Source organism: Centruroides vittatus, unplaced genomic scaffold (assembly GCF_030686945.1).
Source record: "Centruroides vittatus isolate TY-2023 unplaced genomic scaffold, ASM3068694v2 scaffold_1015, whole genome shotgun sequence".
Taxonomy (NCBI): Eukaryota; Metazoa; Arthropoda; class Arachnida; order Scorpiones; family Buthidae; genus Centruroides; species Centruroides vittatus.
This window is the reverse complement of record NW_027122666.1, coordinates 5,592,737-5,616,476: the sequence shown is the minus strand read 5'-3', so window position 1 is coordinate 5,616,476 and position 23,740 is coordinate 5,592,737. Positions and strand designations below refer to the sequence as shown.

Here is a 23,740-nt window from a genome sequence, read left to right as displayed (position 1 = left end):
CACGTAATTTACAGTACTTAACGCTGTAAATACATTATAAGAACAAATGACCAAAAACAAAATATAGCGATCGGTAATAAAAATAAGCATAAACCTGAGGTATAAAAGTGTTATTTAATTAAACATTTAAATATGTATGAGATTAATTTTTTAACACAAGCGTTTTAAAAAAACTAAAACAATAATAATAATAATTAACGAGAACTTTTTCTATTTTAAACTTTAATAAAGTGATAAGCATAAAAATATCTGTCGGAAGGAAAATATAATTATTTTGAATTTTCTTTCTGGTGACATAAACATGACATGTAATTTGCAGGCTGTGTAAAGTCAATACTAATTAATGGCAACCTTAAGTAAAAGAACAAAAAAGGAAAATGATTTATGATTGAAGATGTTAGTTGGAGATACTGAAATATCAAGTTTCGTAACCAAATAACGAGCTGCCATTAATTACTTATTTGGCATTTTTGTAAAATGGCATACGTGCGTGATCAAGATGAAAGCAAACACACCCTGTATGGTATTTATTATCGCTTTAAATGCTTGATGAACTGAATAGAATCTGAGTTTCTTTGAATAATAATAATATAAATGTAATCTAAAGTGGCTAAATAGTATTATTGATAACTACCTGTACATCCAAGACCAGTTATCAGACACGTGATAGAATTCTGTTACTAAATCATTATTAAAACATGTAAGATAAAGTATAAAATACATACATATATAAATATTTAAAATCAAATTTAGTAATATGTTCGAGTTTAATTAAAATTCTTTTTATTAACTTCGGTTTTAACATATTCCATAGGACGTTCATTTGTTATTTAACATATTCCATTTAATATGTCGATGGAAAAATTAATTGGAATATCTCCAACTTATGCATAAAATTAAGGCTAACAAACACTGATGTACTTTTAAAAATTGGCAAAATATTCGAAATTTATTGCAAGCCTGTTTTATGATAAATGTAATGAAGAGGTACCAAAGTTTAAGCAAATTCACTAAATAAATTGAATATTTTTTTAAATTTGTAGTGAAATAAATTTTAAAAATTCTTCAATCCAATTTCAATTTTGTAAACAGATCACGTATTTTTAATGAATTCATATTTTCTAAAAATATAAAAATTATCACAAATTTTAAAAATGCTTTATATTTTAAAACATTAATTTTTCATAAAGTTGTGAATATCTTTCTTTTGCATAAAAATATAAATTATGAAAATATATATTGTTTACACTAAATACAAATATTGTTATGAAAATTATTTTTCTTGCGACGTAAAATCTTTACATATTTTCTTTTTCTATTTGCAATTCTTCGAATAGACTTGTAACTAATTAATAATATAATCTAGGCTAGTTAAAAATTAGATACCAACAGTATACATTATGCTGAAATATAACCGTACAGATATTTATATTTCCAATTTCTTCAAATTGAGACTCCATTAAGACAATATTTAAGATTATAAATTGATGATTATTCTATTAATGAAAAAAATATATCGTTGGGATGACTCTATACATTTAAAGTATGTAAACTTATATAGAATCATCATTAAAATTAAAATTCAGGCGGTAAAGAAATTACCCTTAAAAGTTTTGGTAGGTCATTTTCTCTTTCATCTTCCGAAAGTTCTTCAGTCTGTGAAATTTTAAACAGTTCTCTTCTATCTTCTGTAAAATATTCAAAGGCTTTAACCAATTGAGTATTTGTATCACTATGATTCATATTGTTCAATGCAGCAGTGCTACGAAATTTGCAGTGAGGTGGGTAATAATGACACTGATATAGCGAATTGGCTGATTTTTCGAAAACGTTATTTGGACCGATAGACATAAGCGGAGAAATGAAACACGGGTCGTAGAGAATTTTCAATTCTTCCTGTGCTGAAAGAATCAAATTAATTTAATTAAAAAGTTTATATATAATATCATAGATATGTTTAGATATAAAAAATAATGACATTTGTACACTAAATCTATGTTTAAATTTATTGGCCGAAGCGGAATTATTTATTGGCTCAGGTGAATCCGGGAGAACACCAGGAATTTTTTATACGTGCTCTGTTTCGAATATGTCGGGCCCTTGTCTCTCAATACCAGGCCGTCCAATTGTGGACCCGGCCAAAACCCATGACAAGTCTGGAAAAAGAGCGGAGAGACAAAAATGAAACATAAATAGAGTCAGACTCAAAAGATAACCGAGAAAATATTTGTTTAACGTGTTGTCATTATTTAAGTATTTTATCGTGGTATAATTTAAAAATATAAATTTAGGTACGATTCGACAGGTAAAAAATTAAATGCTACACGATAAGTTATGTTTAAGGTACATTTACCATATAATTAAGTGACGCCTTAAGTAAATAAGGCGTTTTTAATATATTAATATCTTAATTATGACGTATACTTTCACATTTCTTCAAAGACAACATTCCTTAGAAATTTCAATAAATCAATTTTGCCCTTAGACACTTTTGCTTTATAATAAAATGAAGTTTTATTATAAAGTATATACTTATACTTTTTGAAAAATAAAGTATAAGTTGTATAAGATTTAAAATGAATGATGCTAAAACAAGTTTAAGTTAATAAAAGAAGAAAGGAAAATAAATTAAATGAAAACAAAACCAGAAATGAAGTAAATTAAAGCAGACGTGATTGATATAGCTGGAACCCTGACAAGAAAGGAAATATCAATGTCAGTCGAAATAATCATAACATAGCTAAACAGGTTATGAAATTTGCATAGTCACTTCGCAATGGTTTTGTCGCCTTATTCTCGATTGAAAAACAGGAGGTATATGTAGAAAAGTTATGCATATCACGAATAATTGATAAATTGATAGAAAGACCTTTAATGAAAAAACTTTGGAAAGATTTCAACATTGAACGCTTTCACATTAGAAAATGAGTAGAAGTAAACAAAATAATACTTTATTTTCATTGAAGGACTTTCCATAAATTTATAAATTGATGGAAAGTCCTTCAATGAAAATAAATTATATATATATAATACTTTATTTTCAATACTGTATATTATATATTATAGTATTATAAGTATCAATATTATATATATATAATACTATAATACTTTATTTTAATACTATTATAAATACTGTATATATATATATATACTGTATATATAGCGTAGTAGCGCTCTGCAATGAAGCTCAGACGTGTAATGTTAAAATGCCAACTTTGACCCTAAATATCTCCACGACCAATAAAGCGATTTAGATGAAATTTTACATATTTAATTTCCGTAATACGGACAGCTTACATTTTGAACAAATTCGTTGAATAATTTTAGATTTACGAAATCAGAATTTTGTCCCCTATACGAGAGAATATGGCGATACCTAGCTATCGAACAATTTAGGAAAAGTCTGCATACGTTTAATAGCTTGTTCTAGAGCTGACCACCACCTATTTGCTCTTTTCAACGTTTTATTTTAAAATATTTAGTATTTACAAAATAGCCCATTTTTTAATATTTAAAATATTACTGGTCAATCAGTTATCAGGTGGCATGATTTACTGCAAGCTATCACGCAACTGTCAGGTGAATATAGAATTATTTTGAAAGCTATTTTATTATGAGGTTATTGATGACCGAAAAATATTTGAATCCCATGAAAAATCTGGTGGAGCTAGGTTGAAAAGTGAAGTTCAGGGAAAATACCTAAATAAAGGAAACTTAAAAGTTGTGGCATAAGAATACTAAAATCAGACTTGACACTTGATCGTGAATCATACGAGCCAATCAAATTTCTTATTTCATTTTCTTTCAATTCGTAGGGCAGCTAGAGGTCAACCGATGATTCAGCTTAGTTCAATACTGATTTAAGGATGAAAACTACTATAAATAGAGTATTTAAATAAATTAAAGCAACTAATGTTAAACGTCAAAAATTACATCAGTACTCCTCGAATTAATTGATATAGGAAACAGAAGATATTTTTCCTGATCGTATCACGTTTTTATTATACTATTGTATTATTATAATCGAGTGATAAGGTATCCGCAAACACCATCTTTATATTTAGATGTTTATATACTGTAACGGTACGACATAAATATGTTATACGTTTATAAAAATATAGTATTATTTCATGCCATTTTTTCTTTTCTGGAAATTTTCTATAGACAACAGCTGAAAGACCACAAACCATACTTATCTGTGGATCGACATTTTAAGTAGCACCGGTCTATAGGATTTTTAAATTTTAAAATATCGATTTTAATTAAAAAACCAATTGGTTTAACTAAGCTTGCCTAAATAGCTATTAGAATAAGCATTATTCGTTCAATTAATAGAATTTACGTTTTATAAAACTAAAAACAATTCAAATTTCGTGGAATTTTCTTCCATCTTATTAGTTGTGCAAATGAATTCATGTACCAGTTTAAAGCATTTAATGTTTTCTTGGTTGCACTGTTCAATAGTGTCCCACATCAACAAATATTTTTTATTTTGATTAAACTTTCGAAGCCCGGAGAATGCACTCAAAATTTCAACTTGCTTCATATATTTAAATATACTGTCTGCATTATATATCGAAGCATATCCGCTTGCGAAAAATTTCAGGACATTCAGTCTCGACACTATCTCTCTTATCAAATAACTTAGTATTTCCCCTGTCAGAAAAAAAATCATGTGATTGATTTTTTGCAGACGGTCAGACAATATCAACAAAGAGGACAGTACAGAATGACGCCCATTTACTACGACACCCATTATCTGGATCAGTTTCAAAACTATTGCGAAACTATATTTTTTAAAACAATGTGGGATTATGTTATCTTATGACAAAAATCATTAACAGCTATATTCAAAGATGTAATTATTCAAACACAATATATGATTTGAATATTTTGAAACATAATACTGCTTGTCATTTTGAAAATTTTAACTGCAAATGGAGTATTATTGCTTGTTAACAATGTTTCTCCAATTTAACACTATCCTAGTTTTTTTCTTTATTAATATTCTGAGAATGACATTAAAACTTATCATCCATTAAATAATGATCCTGAAATTCAAACAAGTTAAAAAGTTTCTATACATTTAATATTACAAAAACATATATATATATAATTTGGTAAATTATGCGTTTTAACTATATTTTTTCAAACAATATAAATTTTATTTTCAATATAACTTACCTTCTATAATCTTGTTATATGCTGCTACCATATTAAATTTGCATTCCTTAAGGATAGCATAAAGAATAACCACGAATGAGACATCGTCAGGTATATTTATAACAGACATCAAAGAATCCATTGCATTCATAACTTGAATCCTATCTTCAACAACACCTAAAAAATATTGTTTGTAAAATGAATTTACACCGCATTTATAGAATCAAATATAAATTAAAAATAAATTAAATAATGACATGAATTATTCCACTATTCGGTAACTATTCGGTATTCGAAAAAATATTCGGATTACTCGATTATTATTTCGGCCAAATTGAATATGTCAGTCGGATAGCGGAGCAGCAAAGTGTCAACTTACTGCTGTAGGATCGGAGTTCGAATTAATTTCATAATTTGTCATGGTCAGTACGTGTTCATTCGTCGTTCTTCACTCTTACTCAAGCTGACTGATTACTTTAAGGGTTCAGGCCCAACGACCTAAACCCTTGGATGGCCATAGAGGTTCTCATCAGTCTGCGGTTTTGGGGATCCGGAATCGAATCCGGGCAGAGAACCTCAGGAATTTTTCAAGGGCGATTTTACTAAAGATAAACTAGAAAATTCTCAACAAGGAAAATATTTTTTGACTGGTATTATTATGGAAAAAGAAATTATAGTTTTATAAATTATGCATTTGAATTGTACACATAGAAATTTTAAAAATTTCATTTCTAATCCCTTTTCTATTTTAACAATAATTCAAGTGTAATATAAGCCTTTTTGAGCAGAAAATGCCGAAGCAACAATTTTATTTAGTTTCAGATATGCGAATTGTGAGTCTTAAAGATAATCTTATAAATCTCAAGAAGGGAAAATAGCATAATTTCATATTTGGGCACTTTATTATTTTGATTTTACTATTTGAATAAATTTTAGCATTATTTTTGGGAACACGCCCTTTCTATACCGGTAATAACAGAATTTGCCATTACGAATATGGAAGGGTTTGTTCCCAATGATTTTAGCCAATGTAGGAAAAAGAAAAACAATCATGTCTCAATCAATCACAAAAAATCACGAGAAAATACATAGTTTTCGAACCCTGTTCTTTAATGGATGATCTCTTCACCATGAAGTCATTCAATGAATTAGTTAGAAATATGCTTTTTGAAAGAGATATTCTTAAGTTGACTATCGGTCTGCATTATTATGATAATTTGTCTTAAAAATAGATGCTTTTTTAAACTTATATAAGCAATTTCTCTTATTGAAGTAATCTTTAAGAGTCAATTCAATAAGAGGCAAAAAATTTCCAGCACGAGTTGCTAACTTTCCTAGCAACATTTAAAACTGCATGTGGCGCCATCTGTTGTGATATTTTATTTTAAATGACTTTTTATACAATTAATTATTACAACACGGCAATAAATCAATTGACTTAATTTTTGGCTAGGGACTTTATTAGCAATTACAGTTATATATATATATATATAAAACCTGTAATTGCTAATAACGATTAAAATCTTCATTAGGTCCGACCCTAACACACGACCCCCTTCTATCTCTCCACGCCCTCGACCTTTAACCACCAAAATTTAATAGCATCAATTGCTCTAATACGCAAACCTCTCTACAAAATTTCGGAAATTTTCGACAATAAGCACGAGAGTTATTAAGCTTCAAAGAGGTTGAACAAAATTGTGCCCTCACACACAAAACATATACAGAAAAACCCGGAAATTTACTTTTATTATTTATTTATTTTTGCATTTCTCCAAGTTTCAAGATCCAAAAGTGTAAAAATTGTAGTGGGTCATTTTTTGACCGATCGCCATACTTCTATATTCTACTCTGCTATACAGTATAACAGAGCCGGGAAAGTAAAAATAAGATTCTATAGAAGAAAATGGTAGTAAATATACAAAAAAAAAGTATTGGCTATCAAATAACGAAAAATATATACTACATATATTTATTTAACATAGAAAAATTTTAATTTATGTTTTTCATAGACCTTTCTCATAGAACGAAAAATTTTTCTTGACAATAGATGGTAAATGTTAAAGTTGATATGATATTGCAACTATAAACATATTACTGTTTTATCTGTAAATATTTATATTAACTAACCGACTACACGTGCAGAATAACTAATTAGAAAATTAGTATATTAAACTAATTTTACGGTACATCTAATGTTTTCATTAAATTTATTAATTTAATACATAATATTTATAACGTGTTATTTATATTGTTGAACAACTTTGTCAAATATAAAGAAATAGAGCTTTAAAAATCTCATTTTTAAACTGTATACGCTAATTTAAAAAAAAACAATAAAATTTCTAATTTAAAATAAACAACTATACAAAAACAATTTTATTGAATAATATTTATTTAGACTTATATCAAAATTTCGAATGCAGATTTTTAAGTTTTCGATTGCAATAACCGAATAAATCAATATTCAGATGGTTAATGGTTACATCATCACCTTACGATTAATTTATACTACAAATTAATTTAAAGTTGTATTATTGACGTTCATATTTCAATTCGCCATATCATTAAGACTCTGGGAAATCCGGAATCGAATCCGTGCGAGCAATCCAAGGAATTTTTCATGGATATGTCGACCCGTCCCACAGAAACCGGTAGAACCCACGATGAGTATAGAAAAAAGACCTTCTTGGTGCCCGTAGAGGGAAATGAAAACTAATATGTGATAAAAGATTTGTCAAATTATACACCTGTGTTTAACAGCAAAACTAAAACTATACTATTTATTTATTAATAAATATTTATATAATAATAAAACTTAATATGAATTGTAATTTTTTGCTGGCATTTTTAAACCCAGAAAACCAGTTATGTAAATAATAATTATACCTAGAACTGAGCATAAAGTTGCTTAAGAGAACCACACAACTAAGAAGATAGATAGATATACATGCTTTTATTAACTCTAGAGGATATATATTTCGGACATATTGTCCTCTCCGGTCCTCTTTATTTTACAGTAATCCGTTTTATATCAGATTAATGTAAAATAAAGAGGACTGAAGATTTGTGTGTATAGAAAAAAGACCCTTGATACGTTCTCTCAAGCAACCTTATACTCAGTTCTACGAATTAAAAGAGGACAGGCAATCAAGTACAAATAAAAATAATAGTTTATTGTAAATTGAAAAAAAACTATTTAAATTATAAATTACAAACATTCAGTTCAAAATTAATGTCTTTTAGACATAGAGATTTTTAAATGAATTTATAATAAGAGGTTTTCAAAAGAAAATATTATAAATTTACGCTGTCTGAATACAATATTTTAATTTAAAGATATAAAAGTTTATTAACATCCGGTCTAATTTTTTGTTTGTCCTTTTAAATCACGATAATCTAATTTTAAAAATCGTGTCTAAATACTATCACGTAATAAATTATTTTTAATGTTATTTTTATGGTTCAATAATGAAATACGATGAATCAAGATGTACTGTACTTCCTTTCTTTTTATACTAGCTATTATTTTTATTGAAGATTTGTACAGTTCGGTTATAATCCCTTTCATTATGTATTGTTTCGCATTATTATTATTTATTTTATGTATCATTTTATTACAGCATTAGCAAGAAACAGAGACTTATCAATTAAAATTTTGCTTGCAATTTTTTTTTATTCAAACGATATGAAAGATGTATAGCTAAATGTGCATTATTATACTGTAGTACGTATAAGTATTTACGAGATTTACTCAAGAAAAATGTTCGCTAGAAAACACGTTTTACATAAAGTTAACTAATATCTGAATTGTCGTTAAATCTGAAACATTTAGATAAAATTTTGTGAATTTAAAAAAAAAAACTTTTATTTATTGCTTTAACCGTTTAACTTTTATTGCCATATGCAACATTACTCACTTTTATCCTTGACACGTCTTCCAGATTTAACTTAATCTCAACACAATACGTATTTAGCATAGGCTATTAGATTTATCATATTTTTTTTGCTTTTTATTTCTTTTTATAAATTATTTTTGGTATTATAATAGTAAAGATCATTCCGTCATTATTTTTATGGTTATTGTAAAAACCATAAAACGATTAAATATAACTGTTTTTACGATGCAAAAAAACTTTATATTACTGTATTTTCCTCATTTTTGATATTTATATTTTATTTTTAAAAATAATAAAAATTGAATTCTAACATTTGAAAAATTAATTATTATTTAACGAAAATAATAATTCTTCTGTTGTAAATGTATAAGTACAATCATAAATGGATTTAATTAATTACGAGTGGGAAACCTAACAGAGGAACACGAAAATGCTCATGAGGTACAGAATTTTTTCCATTTTCAATAAAAAATGCACGCATTTGTTTTATTAGAAGTGTCTGTTTTTCAGTTATTTTATAGTTTATTTGTAGCAAAATTTATTGTTATATCCCTATTAACATTTAAGCATGTTTTTATTCACACGAATCGGAGGGATGCAATGAAAAACATTATACTAGATGAATGCAAACAGTTTGAGATCTGATTATTTATCAGCCCGTATGAAATTTCATAACAATAATATTGATTAAAATGCATTCATTATTATTTTACTCTTGTATGCAGCCTTGATCCATTTGTCTCATTTTTATGACTTGAAAAATTGCCATTCATAATTACAAGAAATGTTTTCTTGTTTACATTATCTTATAATATATATATATATATATATATATATATATTATTTATTTATTACATGCAACAATATAAATAATGATTACTTCAAAATATTGAGAAAATGTATATGTATGGAATACTGTGAATATTAGTGTGTCTGGAGAGCAGGATTTGTTCACCCACTTTGAATCTTAACAACTCCCATGTTTTTTGTCAAAAATTTCTGAAATTTCGCATGGAGGCTTGTGTATTAGTGTGATTAATTCCGCTAAGTTTTGGTGATTAAAGGTCGAGGGGATGGGGAGATAGAGGATGTCATGGGTCATATCTCCAGTAAGTTCGGACTTTAATAACGATCTTACTATTATAAATATTTTGATATGAGTTTTATAAAAATATATATATAAATGGATTACGATTTATAATTTTTTTACAAAACACACCTGAAGATTAAACTTAGTGCCATTTTATACTAATTAATTATATAAAAAGTTTTTAAAATAAAATATCATAACAGATGGCGTCACACGCAATTTCAAATGTTGTTGATGGGGTAAGTTACACAACTCGTTGCTGAATTTTTTGTTTTGGTATTCTTCCTCATTTCTACGAGGTTAACAGGATTTAAATTGACCTTGATAAGAAATTGTGATAAAGTTGACTTTAATATCAACTTTAGTTACATTAAATATAATAAATAGAATTAATAAGCAATACATAAATTTCAATAGTTTAAAAAAGATAAATATGTTTAAATAATCGATTAAATAAAATAAATTATATTTAAAAAATTTACTCAAAAATTTCTATTAATAACTGAGATAAAAATTTTGTTAATAACTAAAGTATATAAATTACAAATGGATTTTCCTAGTTCTATTATTATCGAATAATATAATTAAAAAGTATTGAACATAAACGTACTCAGCAAAAATATATATACTTCAATAACCACCACCTTACTGGAGTATAATTAAAAAGATTAATGGGTTAATGTTACCTTAGGTAGCCAAGATGGCGGCTCGTCTCTAATTCCAGCAAGGAAACAGTGGGACGCACGTTCTAACCTAACCTAACTTATTCTATTAATTTGGTTGATAATAATTATGGTAATTTATTAGAATAGGTTAGGTTAGGTTAGAACGTGCGTCCCACTGTTTCCTTGCTGGAATTAGAGACGAGCCGCCATCTTGGCTACCTGAGGTAACATTAACCGATTAATGTTTATTAGGAATTTTAAATGTTGTTGATGGGGTAAGTTACACAACTCGTTGCTGAATTTTTTGTTTTGGTATTCTTTCTCATTTCTACGAGGTTAACAGGATTTAAATTGACCTTGATAAGAAATTGTGATAAAGTTGACTTTAATATCAACTTTAATTAGATTAAATATAATAAATAGAATTAATAAGCAATACATAAATTTCAATAGTTTAAAAAAGATAAATATGTTTAAATAATCGATTAAATAAAATAAATTATATTTAAAAAATTTACTCAAAAATTTCTATTAATAACTGAGATAAAAATTTTGTTAATAACTAAAGTATATAAATTACAAATGGATTTTCCTAGTTCTATTATTATCGAATAATATAATTAAAAAGTATTGAACATAAACGTACTCAGCAAAAATATATATACTTCAATAACCACCACCTTACTGGAGTATAATTAAAAAGATTAATGGGTTAAACAGTGGGACGCACGTTCTAACCTAACCTAACCTATTCTAATAAATTACCATAATTATTATCAACCAAATTAATAGAATAGGTTAGGTTAGGTTAGAACGTGCGTCCCACTGTTTCCTTGCTGGAATTAGAGACGAGCCGCCATCTTGGCTACCTAAGGTAACATTAACCGATTAATGTTTATTAAGAATTTTTTTAATATTAGTTTAAATTTTAATTGACATTATATTTTAATTAACGTAACATAAAATTTATAATTAAGATAATGTAATTTAAACGATTAAAACATTTTAAGCGAGAAAAATATTTTATTAATTAATGACAAAGAATTTGATTATTATTTTAAATTTTATTTTAGTTATTAGTTATTTTTAAAAAGTTATTTTAATTAATTAAATATATATATTTATTTCTATTATGAAAATAGATCTTATTTATTGTTATAAGAAATTTATTTTTATGCATTAAATCAGTTTAAATTAATGGGATATTAACAAAAAATAAATAAATAAATAATAATAATAATAATTAATTAGAGGTGCATTCGCTTTGTCTAAGTAATGTCCACTTTTACGTCAAACTAACGTCATTATCACACTTTCTCATAAAAATAACTGTAAGAATACTGTCAAATTGATGTAATAGTGTACGGCATTTGTACAAAACGAATGCACCTTAAGTAGTGAATTTGATTATAACTGTCGTAATCAAACTACTATGTACTAATCAACAGAAAATATTAACCAAGAAAGTTTAAAAACGCTAAAAACATTATACAAGACTTCATTTAGTATAGTTAAAGTCTAGAATTGAAACCAGGATAACAGAACAAAAAAACAGATTGCATTTTTTAAAAATGTTACTGTAGTAAACTGAACTGAGGTTTGACTTCTTGCAGTTTTTTAGACGAATTCGAATGTATATATAATCATTGTTGGTATCCTGTTCAAATAACATAACCCCTATCTACTAAAGAATGTTATCATGTGCTGCATTTTAAAAGAAAAACTACGTTGATATCGTGAAGACAAAGGTAATCGTTATCTTAGTCTACTCGTCTACTCGTCTACTCGACTGCATTGTTTTTATATATAATCATAAAACGATTACCGAGCCCTTAATGATTTGAAAACCGTACTCTGTCATCTGTTTATATCGTAAACAGTATCATCGCTTCTTATTTATATTTACTATCTGTGTTTATATTTTAATTTCAGTTCAGTGACTAACTGTTTATCTTCATTTTTCCAGTCTAACGACAGCAATTCTATAAAAAGAAGAAAAACAGTAATTATGGCCTTGTACACTAAACAAAACACTTCCAAAAACTCGATTTTAACATAACGAATTTAATGACATTAAAGCTTCTCGGAAAGTCGATTGTTACCGAAGCTGTTTTGTTAGTTTTTATGTTTAGGCCTAATGTTAAATCCAAAACTGTTTAATTATCTCTTCCAAGCAAAAATAATAATAAGTATGTCGAAAAATTCTTCTTAAGTATATAAGCAGGGTAAACGTTGAGATGAAATTATATTATAAATGTATATATTATAATGATAACAGAATCTTTTATACCGATTGTTGGTCACAGTTTATAGGGATTTGACATGCATGCACAATGATTATGAGCAACATTTACTACGTAAATCAATGGTTAATTTTTAAAAGTAAGAGTGAAATGTTAATTTTAAAATAAAGAGTAATTGTACAATGTTAATCACAGTTACTGAATTTTTTATTTTTATTTTTTATTCGATTCGTTCTATTGATTTACGGTTCAGCTTTACTTACACAAATGTTCATTAAGTGTGCGACAGCTTGAAAGATATTAATTTGATTTATGCTTACAACAAGAATATAAACTTTACGTTATTTTTTATAAATATATTTATCACGTATGATTACAGCACGAAAGTGAAATAAACAAAACGGATATACCAGATTAAGAAAATATAAAACTGGAAGAACAGGTGGATTGTCTGGAAAAAAATGAAAAACTTCACGCATACATAATTTGCTTTTAGGATTATGAATGCATCCATAATTTATTTTTGATGTTTAAATATTTTCATAGTCTTCGTCTTTAATTTGAAATGATTAAATGTTTAAGTTACTGGCGTGATTATTCTCTGTCTGTTTAACGTTATTTATTTAAAATAAGGAAAAAAAAAAAAAACTAATATTAAACTATAATTTAGTGGCGCGTTATCCTGTGAGCAAAAAGAGCAATTAAGCTCAATAAAGGCCCAATAAAGCTATAACGCGTCATTACTATATTTTGTGTTTAGAAAAGTTTCTCTATAAAATAGTACTAAATCTAGAAGACACATTATCCATCATTTATAAATTATTATCCCTAAAAGAAATCAGGAAACGAAGATATCGTATTAAAAAGATTAAAAATAACTAATTATCTATATTAATATTACCTCATTGATCTTCAAATTTTAATTCACTTATCAATATTTGCTATTAATCAACGTGATAAAAATGAAAATGAAAGTAGTTTTATTGTGATTTTAACTGAAGTATGCTAATGATTTTTGTTCGTGTTTAGAAAACATTTACCAAAATTATTTAATTTTATTTGGTTCATTCACTTCATTTCCTTTCCGAAGACGGCTTAACAAAAAAAAAATAACAAATTAAAAAATAAAATAATAATAATAATAATAATTCAATCTTCTTTTTACAATTAGTTAATTAAAATTCTACTTTTTTAAAATATATATGTTTTCTCCTATAAGATAAACTCTGCTGGAATATTTATAGATTTAAATAACTACATTCAATTATATAGTATATACTACGTACTTATATAAAGTGATATTGATATTTTGTTAATATTTCGTCAATACAGTATTAGTAAGCATTTTAACTGTGAGATTGTCACTGTAATTTGTATATAATTATTATAATAAGTATAATAAATACAACTGTCTAGAATGTCATTAAAACTCAAATCGCGGTTAACGTTTAACTAAAAAAGTAAAATATAAAAACTAAAAACTTTATACCTTTAGGTAAGAAGTTTAATGTAAAATTATATTAGGAAAAATTCTGAAAAATTCTGTCTTTTTTCATAATGAGAAAGAAGAAGAAAGATTGAAGATAACTTGTTTATATCTGTTATATAAGTTTTTTATAAACTGTTAAATTATATATTACAGGTATAAACTGCGTTAGCGTAATATATAACAACGATGGCCAAACTGCGGTTCATCTAGACCTTTACTGCCATTCCCGTATACTAATACAATTTCTTTTTATAAACTTTATACGTACTACTTACATACTACTTAAACACATGTAATATTTTTATAAGAGTATTGTAAACGTAACTCGGATTGTAAGCGTAACTCACAACTTTAACTTTGAACAGTCCAATGAAAGCTGAGGTAGCTCATAAAGTCGAAGGCTAAGTAAACATTTTTTTTTTTTTTAACTAAGGAGTTAAAAAAACAAACCTTTACTTAGCCGGTTATAAAGTACCAGTAAAGTAACAGTAATAACTATAGTATTTTAACTATATATAATATAAAATACCGTTCCAATAGAGGATGTGGCTCTAATTTTTGATAGGTGATTTATGGTTCCTATCGTGTCACGATTTGGCCACTCTACAGGTCTATATATATATATATAAGTAGGTCTCCTACAATGCAGTAGATACGTTCCTTGAAACTCCCGCGTTGTGGGAAATTGTGTTATAGGAGAAACCAACTTAATACAAAAACTGGAATTCAGTTCTAAAAAGAGAAAAACTGCCTTTTATGGTGTAACATTTTCATCATTTTTTAAATTTATGTACATAAAAAGCTTAAATAAAATTCAACATCATATAAAAACTAAAAACATTATGAATTATGATTTCAAGTCAAAATCAAAAATAAACATAATGTTTTGCTCACAAATTCAGTCCTCAGCGTCACTTATAGTTGTTCGACAATGTTTGACTGGCCTTATTTCAAGATCTGAGCTTGTTTCATCAAGTTCCACTGCACTTATGTGATCCGTTGCGATTTTTCTGTTATATGAAAGATAATTCGTTTCTAAATGCCCTAAACCGCGTTGTAAGAAAATTTCCGCGTTTTTCCAACCGCGTTGGAGCGAAAACGCATTGTAAAGGTACCGCGTTGTAGGAGACCTACCTGTATATATATATATATATATATATTCATTATATATGTCATTTTATATATATATATATATATATATAATGACATATTTGCATAATTATATAATGAAGAATGGCCAAATTATGCAAATAAGTCATCATTTTTGTGATGCAATATTGATATCATAACAAAACAGGAAACGGAAATGATTTTGCATTTTTATTTGCGATTCGCATCGCGTTACATTCGACTTAATTAAATCAGATTGCTTTCTGTCTAGTATCAAAAACATCAAAAAATAATCTAGATAATCGAAATTATTTTAAATAAATTGCTAAGAAAAAGAAAGCATTGAATAATGTCTCTTAAGATAAAAGCCAGGCATAACTGGACACATTTAGTGTTGTCCTTTATCAGTTACATAGTATCACGTCATATTACATTTATAATGATTGAAATCAGGTATGATGTAGTAAAACTTATGTGATAATTACGTCAGAAAGTGTTCTTGATGCACAAATTAAAATTATATATAGCCTATATATATAATTTTGTGCAAGTTGTTTAAAGCTATAGAAATTACTGTTGAATTTCGAAGATTACTTTTTATTGATTTTAAGCATTTTAAGAATACTTTATTCCAGATTATAGTTTCTAGAATAGAGTATTTTTCTACATTTCTGCAGGCTATTTTTTGCTGAGTACTTGCATTTTATTGTATTTTATTTATTGTATTTTGCCGTATCTCATTTATTATATTTTATTGTACTTTTTCGTAGTTAACGTGTACTTAATCGTATTTAATAATGTACTTAATGTACTTTATTGTATTGTATTATTTTTATTATATCTTAATGTATTTTTAATGCTTTTTGTATCACATTTTACATATTTGTGCCATAATTTATAGACTGTATTCTACTTTTTAATTTATCTTGTATTGTTAATTAGCTGGTTTTATTGGAGACTTTTTTTGTTACGTGGAGGTTGAATCGATAAACTTTGGACTTTATTTCTATACTTAAAAATAAGTTACAAAATACAAAGATATAATGCACATGTATCATATAAATATTTAAATGCTTTCTATAATTTTCTGTTGTTAAAGTTTAAATGTTACTAATTCCTGTTTCATTAATATTTCTCACGATTTAAAATCTGTAAACGTAGAGGCCTGTATTTAATTCTGCAAATATAATGTTCTGTATAATATACAGTACGTGTAAAATTTCTACATAGCTTATAATTTGTTAACATCATTAATACTAAAAATATTTGAAAATCAATTGGCGTTAAATACTATCATTACTTATTTTATCTGTCATCTTTGTATTGTCTGTACTTTAATTTACCAAATACTTACCATCCCAAAAAATCAGTATTTGTTGGGATGCTGTATTCTTATTATCTTTAATCATTTTAATCCTGCAAATCAGGTTGATAATTTTTCACAGCACATATTCCGGGTTAATGACGTATAATTTTTACTGCAGTAACATCTGTGTATTACGTACGCATTTCGGACTAATATATCATCTCAGCCCCTCTTCAGTGATATGAGAGCAAATGTAAACCGGACCCTTGGAAAAATGTAAGAAACGCAGCATATGTACAAGTGTTATTCTTACAAAACATTAAGTAGTACCCTGTACATAAACCACTGCAATTTATTCCCATTACGTTGAGAAATAGGTATGAGTAGACATACAATAAATATTTTTTAATTCAGACATAATTATAATCATGTTGATTGTACAAGTGCACTTGTATGAACAAGTGCACTACAAGTGTTAACTATTCCGACATCCACATACAATAACTCTGTCTGAAATAAAAAATATTTATTATATATACTCATACCTATTCCTCAACGTAATGGGAATAAATTGCAGTGGTTTATGTACAGGGTACTACTTAATGTTTTGTAAGAATAATACTTGTACATATGCCGCGTTTCTTACATTTTTCCAAGGGTTCGGTTTACATTTGCTCTCGTATCACTGAAGAGGGGCTGAGACGATATATTAGTACGAAACGCATACGTAATACACAAACGTTACTGCAATAAAAATTATACATCATTAACCTGGAATATGTGCTGTGAAAAATTATCAACCTGATTTGCAGGATTAAAGTGATTAAAGATAATAAACCTCAAAATTTTAACCTAAAACCCCAAAAATTTACCAAACGTAAGTATACTATTTTAATTAACTTTTTTCATTTGTTTGCTTGTAAATGTTTTAATTTTTATAAATAAAAAAGTTTTATTTTCTTCGAAAATTTAGAGACTTTTTAAAGATTTTCTTGTATTTGAAAAATAACTGAACAACCGATTTGGTCAATAAACAATACCCGAATCTGTTCAAAAGAGTCAAATGTCAAAGAGAAAATCGTTTTGATTCCAGGAATGGGCGTATCCTCTTAAATCAGGTGTATTTTTATCAGGTAAATCAGGTATCATTTATGTATAAGCTTGTTCGTTGGATGAGATAGCGTACTCGTTTACGTCAATTTAACATTAAGGTACACAGTATACACTTTCCGAAAAAAGGAAAAAAAAATCAGAACAGACTTATGTTAATAAAGAAGATAAGTTGAGATCCTACCTCGATTAAAACAGTTATTTTTAGACTGACACTTTATTACCAACAAAAATGACACTTTATTCTTATTTTTCAGTAAACACGTATTTCCAGTATTATTTTGTTTATCATTTTTTTTTTTTTTTTTCGTTCTTTGTAAACAATAGGTTGATTTTATTTTTCTATATAGAATTGTTCTTATAAATACTGGTAATGATATATACATATTCGTGTGTCTATAAATCAAACAAGTTGAGGTTGGTTTTTTTTTTTGTAAAATTTTGAGTTTATTAGTTAGTTTTTCGTGTAAAACATTTATCATCATCATTGTGATAGAATAATTTTTTTCTATTTTGATTTTGTTAACTGATTATATTTCCTAATAAAAAATATCCTTGTTTCAAATCAACGGTAATAAAATATGTTTTCTAATTTTCCTATTCTTTGTAAACAGTAAGGTCATTTTAATTATAATTGAATAAATTTATTCTTTTTATTTGTGTAATACTCATTTTTTTTCATTAACTAGTCTCTTTTTTTTTATTTATTTTTGACTCTTCGCTTTGTGAACATTAAGAGTGTCTTTTAATTATGTTTGGTCATGCTCACAAACGGGACGGGGCCCAATATATCCTGGATAGACCACCTCCGAAAATTCCAAAGGCTTTTTTCGAACTCCCGGATCGAGAGCAAAGGTTACCAACCGTCCTCCATTGGAAAGACGGTTACCCCTTCCTCTGGGTTAAACTTAAACTGTATTATTTTCCGTCCTCCTTTTATCAATAACTCCTTCAATTTGAGTATAATTTAAGTGTCTATTTTTTATTTACTTTGTTATTACTGAAATATTACCGGCAGACGATGTTTCAATATTTCATCTTCTTAATCTGAAGTAATACAGTCGAGTCCGCATAAGTCGTCACCTGGTTAACTCGACACCGTGGGTTAATTAGTCAGTTTTCTGTGTTATTCTTACAAAGTTCACACCACACAGCTTATTGAACACTGTTCAATAAGCTGTGTGGTGTGAACTTATTTTTCAGGGGGGAGTCGACTTATCAGAATTCTGAAAGGTGTGAAACAGAAAAAGTATGTTGATTTATCCAGTGGTGACGAGTTAATTAAACGATGTCGAGTAAACCGAGTTTTTTAACATTAATAACATTAATGCCTATGTAAGTCGGCCGGGACCACAGAAAACTGACTAATTAACCCACGGTGTCGAGTTATCCGGGTGTCGAGTTATGCGGACTCGACTGTAATTTGGTCTTTATCACTCACTACAGTAACAGAAACACAACTGTTATTCAGAATCGGACAAGCAAAAATTTTTATAGACTCGAGTGGTGTACGCATTGTACAACAATTTGTAATAAATCTAACCTCGAGTTTAAATTTATTATTATTTTTTAACTGTAAATCAGTGTTAACAGATAAATCAACAAATATTTATGACAAACTATTTGTTATAAATGTCCTCCAACATACAATGTCTGTATAATGTCCTCCCTTTTCACTGTAAAAAAAACTTTGCATCCTATCTAGAGCGGTAGTATGGCCTTAATCACCTCAGCCATTTGACTATTTAATTATTTTATTTGACATACATTTAAATGTAATCCTAATATTTATAAACGTTTAATGTTAATTCTGCCTTATCAGCGTTTTTACATGTACATATAATAACTTTTATAGAATAATATAAATTTAAATATACAGAAATATATTGTTAACGTATTTTCATAGAATTTTCTCTAGGAGATACGGCAAATGTTAATATTGCTTAAGAAAAATGTTATCAAACCAGAATTATTTTACTACATTTTTCATTTATTTTTACAAATTAAGGTTAATTCGAAACAATAATTTTACTTTCCTTTCTAAATAAATAAAAAAAATCTGCAAGAAATTCTGTAATAACTAAATCGAATGATATAGTCGACGGAATTAAATACTATTTCTTAAGTATAGTTTTCTCCATTTTATAGTAAGTATCCATCACTTTTCCTATTGTTTATAGTAAAAATACAGTAATACCACTATTTTAATAAAATATTTTGAAACGAAGCATACTTATGTCAATATTATGTAAATATCATATTAAGACGATTATTTACAATATCGAAATTCATAAAACTCATTAAATTAAATTTAATAAAATGATTTGCAATATGTCAAGAAAAATTTATTAAATGCATACCTTGTGTTTTACTCATATCCATATTTTCATTAGAATTGACAGCGTTTGAACAAATCAAATGCTGATTTTCCTCTACATTCTCTTCTTTATTTTCATTTTCTTTTGTTTTATTTTCCCTATTCTTTTGCTCTTGTAATTCTTTTATTCTTTTCATTTCTTCGTCTTGAGCCTGTTCTCGACGCAGCTTCACTTGCTGTGCCATTATCCTCTGTCTCTCGGCTGTGAGGATGCATTTATCGCATGCACAATAGCCGTAGGGACAATAGCGTTTATGACCTTTAATACCGATGTTAATGCCATGATTTTTACATCTAGAACATTTAGGTTTTCGAGTTTTGTAATTATTCATGTCGATAGCATCGCTTACATCAGCCGTAGAGATGGTTTCATTAGAGTTTTCCTCTACAGCAGAATTGTGTATTGCTTCATCCATAACCAGTTATCAACTGACGAATGATATCCTTGAAACTTTAAAAATAAACTGGTTTAATGACGATTCTGCTTGTAATAATATGACGTCATAATAAAAATTTAGGAAATTTTTAATATTAAAAAATTTTAAAAAACTGAAGTTTAAAATCCAAATTTTGTATTTATTTTTTATTACGAGACACAATATGATATTTTATTGTCTAAGCAAATTTAGTATATAAGAAATATTTTTCTTAAGTTGTGCACTTATTTCTAACTGTAAACATTACTTTTTATACATAGAAAATAATGTATAAATGAATAGTGATTATGGTAATTAAAAACTAAATAAAGAATTAATTTTATAATTAATGTTTTCTTATTTTTAATTTACGTACCTATAATAAGATATATTCTACAAGTCTTTCTAAATAGTTTATCCAATCTAATATACTGTAAATAAATAAAGAAATATTTTAATTTATTTTTATCTGAAATGAAATAAATAAAAAAAATAAACTATCTTGTCCCAGTTATTATTTATTAATTTATATCTCCATTATGTTTTATTGTTAGATTAATTTTTCTTTCATTTTTTAGTAAAGTAATATTTCTAAATTATGTACATTTTGATTTTTTTTAATAAATAAGTTTTTTGCATTATCATTATCAGCTAATATATGCTAATATTTACTAATATTTACTAATTAATACCATATATTAGCTGATGATGATAATGCAAAAAACTTACTTATTAAAAAAAATCAAAATATATATAATTTACATATATTACTTTACTAAATAAAAATGAAAGAAAAATTAATCTAACTATACTAGATACATCCAATACACCTTATTGCTGAGAACATATATTTATTACGTATAACTAACGTTTTCGGCCCACTTTATGGGCCATCCTCAGGTTACAGTTGTTCGACTCTAATACAAAATCGAACACGTTCAAAATTAAACTAAATTAGAACATAGATTTTAAATTTAAACAAATAGAACAAGTATAACACCAAATAATAAATAAGAAAATCCAAATAAAACACAAATGTAAATGCAAATAAAATACGGTGACTGGCCGTAAACATTAAGGAAAAATTCCTTATCCTTTAACGCATATATCTACTGAGCCTCTGTAGAAGCATTATTATGTGTGTTACTTTTTACCATGTACTTCCATGATGACGGTAACCCCGTCGCATCTTTATAATTTAAACATCTGCCAGACAAACCCGCTCTGTAAATTTCGCATTTCTCCGTTATGGATGACAACGTTGGCGAGTGTACTTTTGCAAGAATTTTGGCATCCTCCCATTGCACAACAGAACCATCGGCTTGCGCAATCCTGGATAACGCTGTTGAACCCTTGTTTTTTGCGACATCATACTGGTGCTCTTTAATCCTCACTCTAAGGTTTCTATTGGTGACCCCTACGTAGTCCTTATCAATTCCCAATTGCTCATTTTTGTAGGGAATCGCATAAACTCCTGCCTGCTCTCTATCGCCAATTCTTTCTTTGTCATTTCTAATCAACCTATATACTGTGGGGTCACTAATAAAGAGTGAGGATTAAAGAGCACCAGTATGATGTCGCAAAAAACAAGGGTTCAACAGCGTTATCCAGGATTGCGCAAGCCGATGGTTCTGTTGTGCAATGGGAGGATGCCAAAATTCTTGCAAAAGTACACTCGCCAACGTTGTCATCCATAACGGAGAAATGCGAAATTTACAGAGCGGGTTTGTCTGGCAGATGTTTAAATTATAAAGATGCGACGGGGTTACCGTCATCATGGAAGTACATGGTAAAAAGTAACACACATAATAATGCTTCTACAGAGGCTCAGTAGATATATGCGTTAAAGGATAAGGAATTTTTCCTTAATGTTAACGGCCAGTCACCGTATTTTATTTGCATTTACATTTGTGTTTTATTTGGATTTTCTTATTTATTATTTGGTGTTATACTTGTTCTATTTGTTTAAATTTAAAATCTATGTTCTAATTTAGTTTAATTTTGAACGTGTTCGATTTTGTATTAGAGTCGAACAACTGTAACCTGAGGATGGCCCATAAAGTGGGCCGAAAACGTTAGTTATACGTAATAAATATATGTTCTCAGCAATAAGGTGTATTGGATGTATCTAGTATATTTAGTAAGAAGGCTGAGTTTGAGTTAGTGATTAATTAATCTAACAATAAAATATGATAGAGATATTAATTAATAAATAGTAACTGGGACAAGATAGTTTATTTCATTCCAGATAACATAAAAATATCAAATCACTGTACAACAAATCACAGATAATTACTTTAAGCGTATAGATTATAAAAACATTAATACAATAAATTAATTAGAAATTCTATTGATAAAAAATGTTTCACGGTTAATTGTTAATACTACTTGAAATACTGTACTTCGAATTAAAAATTTCAATTTGTTTTTTCTTTTTTATAAGTAATAGTTTTTAAAATTATTCTATATTTCTTTATTAATGTACTGCATTTTTGAATATATACTCATAGTTATTTTCAATAGCTAGTGTGTATAACTAATTTCAAAGAGATTTTCACGAATTTTTTTTTTTAATTTCTTTTTGTTAATTTTTTTTATCTCTTCAATCAATTTTGTATGTAAGATTACTGTTTTTGATTTTTCAATATGATAATTTCTTAATTAAAAGTTGGAGAGTGTTCTCAGGTTAGTTTATGAATAATAGCATCTGTGTAGTTTTAATATAGTTTGCAATTATTATATACAGCTGTCTAACATAAACAAAAATAAGTAAATGTATTGTATAGATACAAAAAAAATCGATATTTTTCCGTTTAATAAAATAAATTAAGAATATGATTAAAATTTTAATTTTCAAGTTAAACTTTTGTTA

At 27.2% G+C, this 23,740-nt stretch overlaps 1 protein-coding gene across 1 annotated transcript; it reads right to left on the bottom strand.

The window, feature by feature from the left end:
• Nucleotides 1–766: 766 nt before the first annotated feature.
• On the bottom strand, nt 767–20,893 carry LOC136986355 (uncharacterized). The gene is made up of 3 exons (XM_067283872.1): nt 20,436–20,893; nt 5,185–5,340; nt 767–1,901 (listed from the first exon to the last, which is right to left on the bottom strand). The coding sequence occupies exons 1-3, from the start codon at nt 20,866–20,868 to the stop codon at nt 1,576–1,578; spliced, it is 915 nt and encodes a 304-aa protein (XP_067139973.1). The 5' UTR covers nt 20,869–20,893; the 3' UTR covers nt 767–1,575.
• Between the last annotated feature and the right edge of the window lie 2,847 nt (nt 20,894–23,740).

Bases quoted from the DNA above. Each gene is read 5' to 3' on its own strand.
- LOC136986355 (XM_067283872.1), bottom strand. From the start codon at position 20,868: ATGGATGAAGCAATACACAATTCTGCTGTAGAGGAAAACTCTAATGAA. The intron at 5,341-20,435 runs GTATGCATTTAA...AATATTTTTTAG, and splicing joins GGATATGAGTAAAACACAAG to GTGTTGTTGAAGATAGGATT. The intron at 1,902-5,184 runs GTAAGTTATATT...TGATTCTTTCAG, and splicing joins ATATAACAAGATTATAGAAG to CACAGGAAGAATTGAAAATT.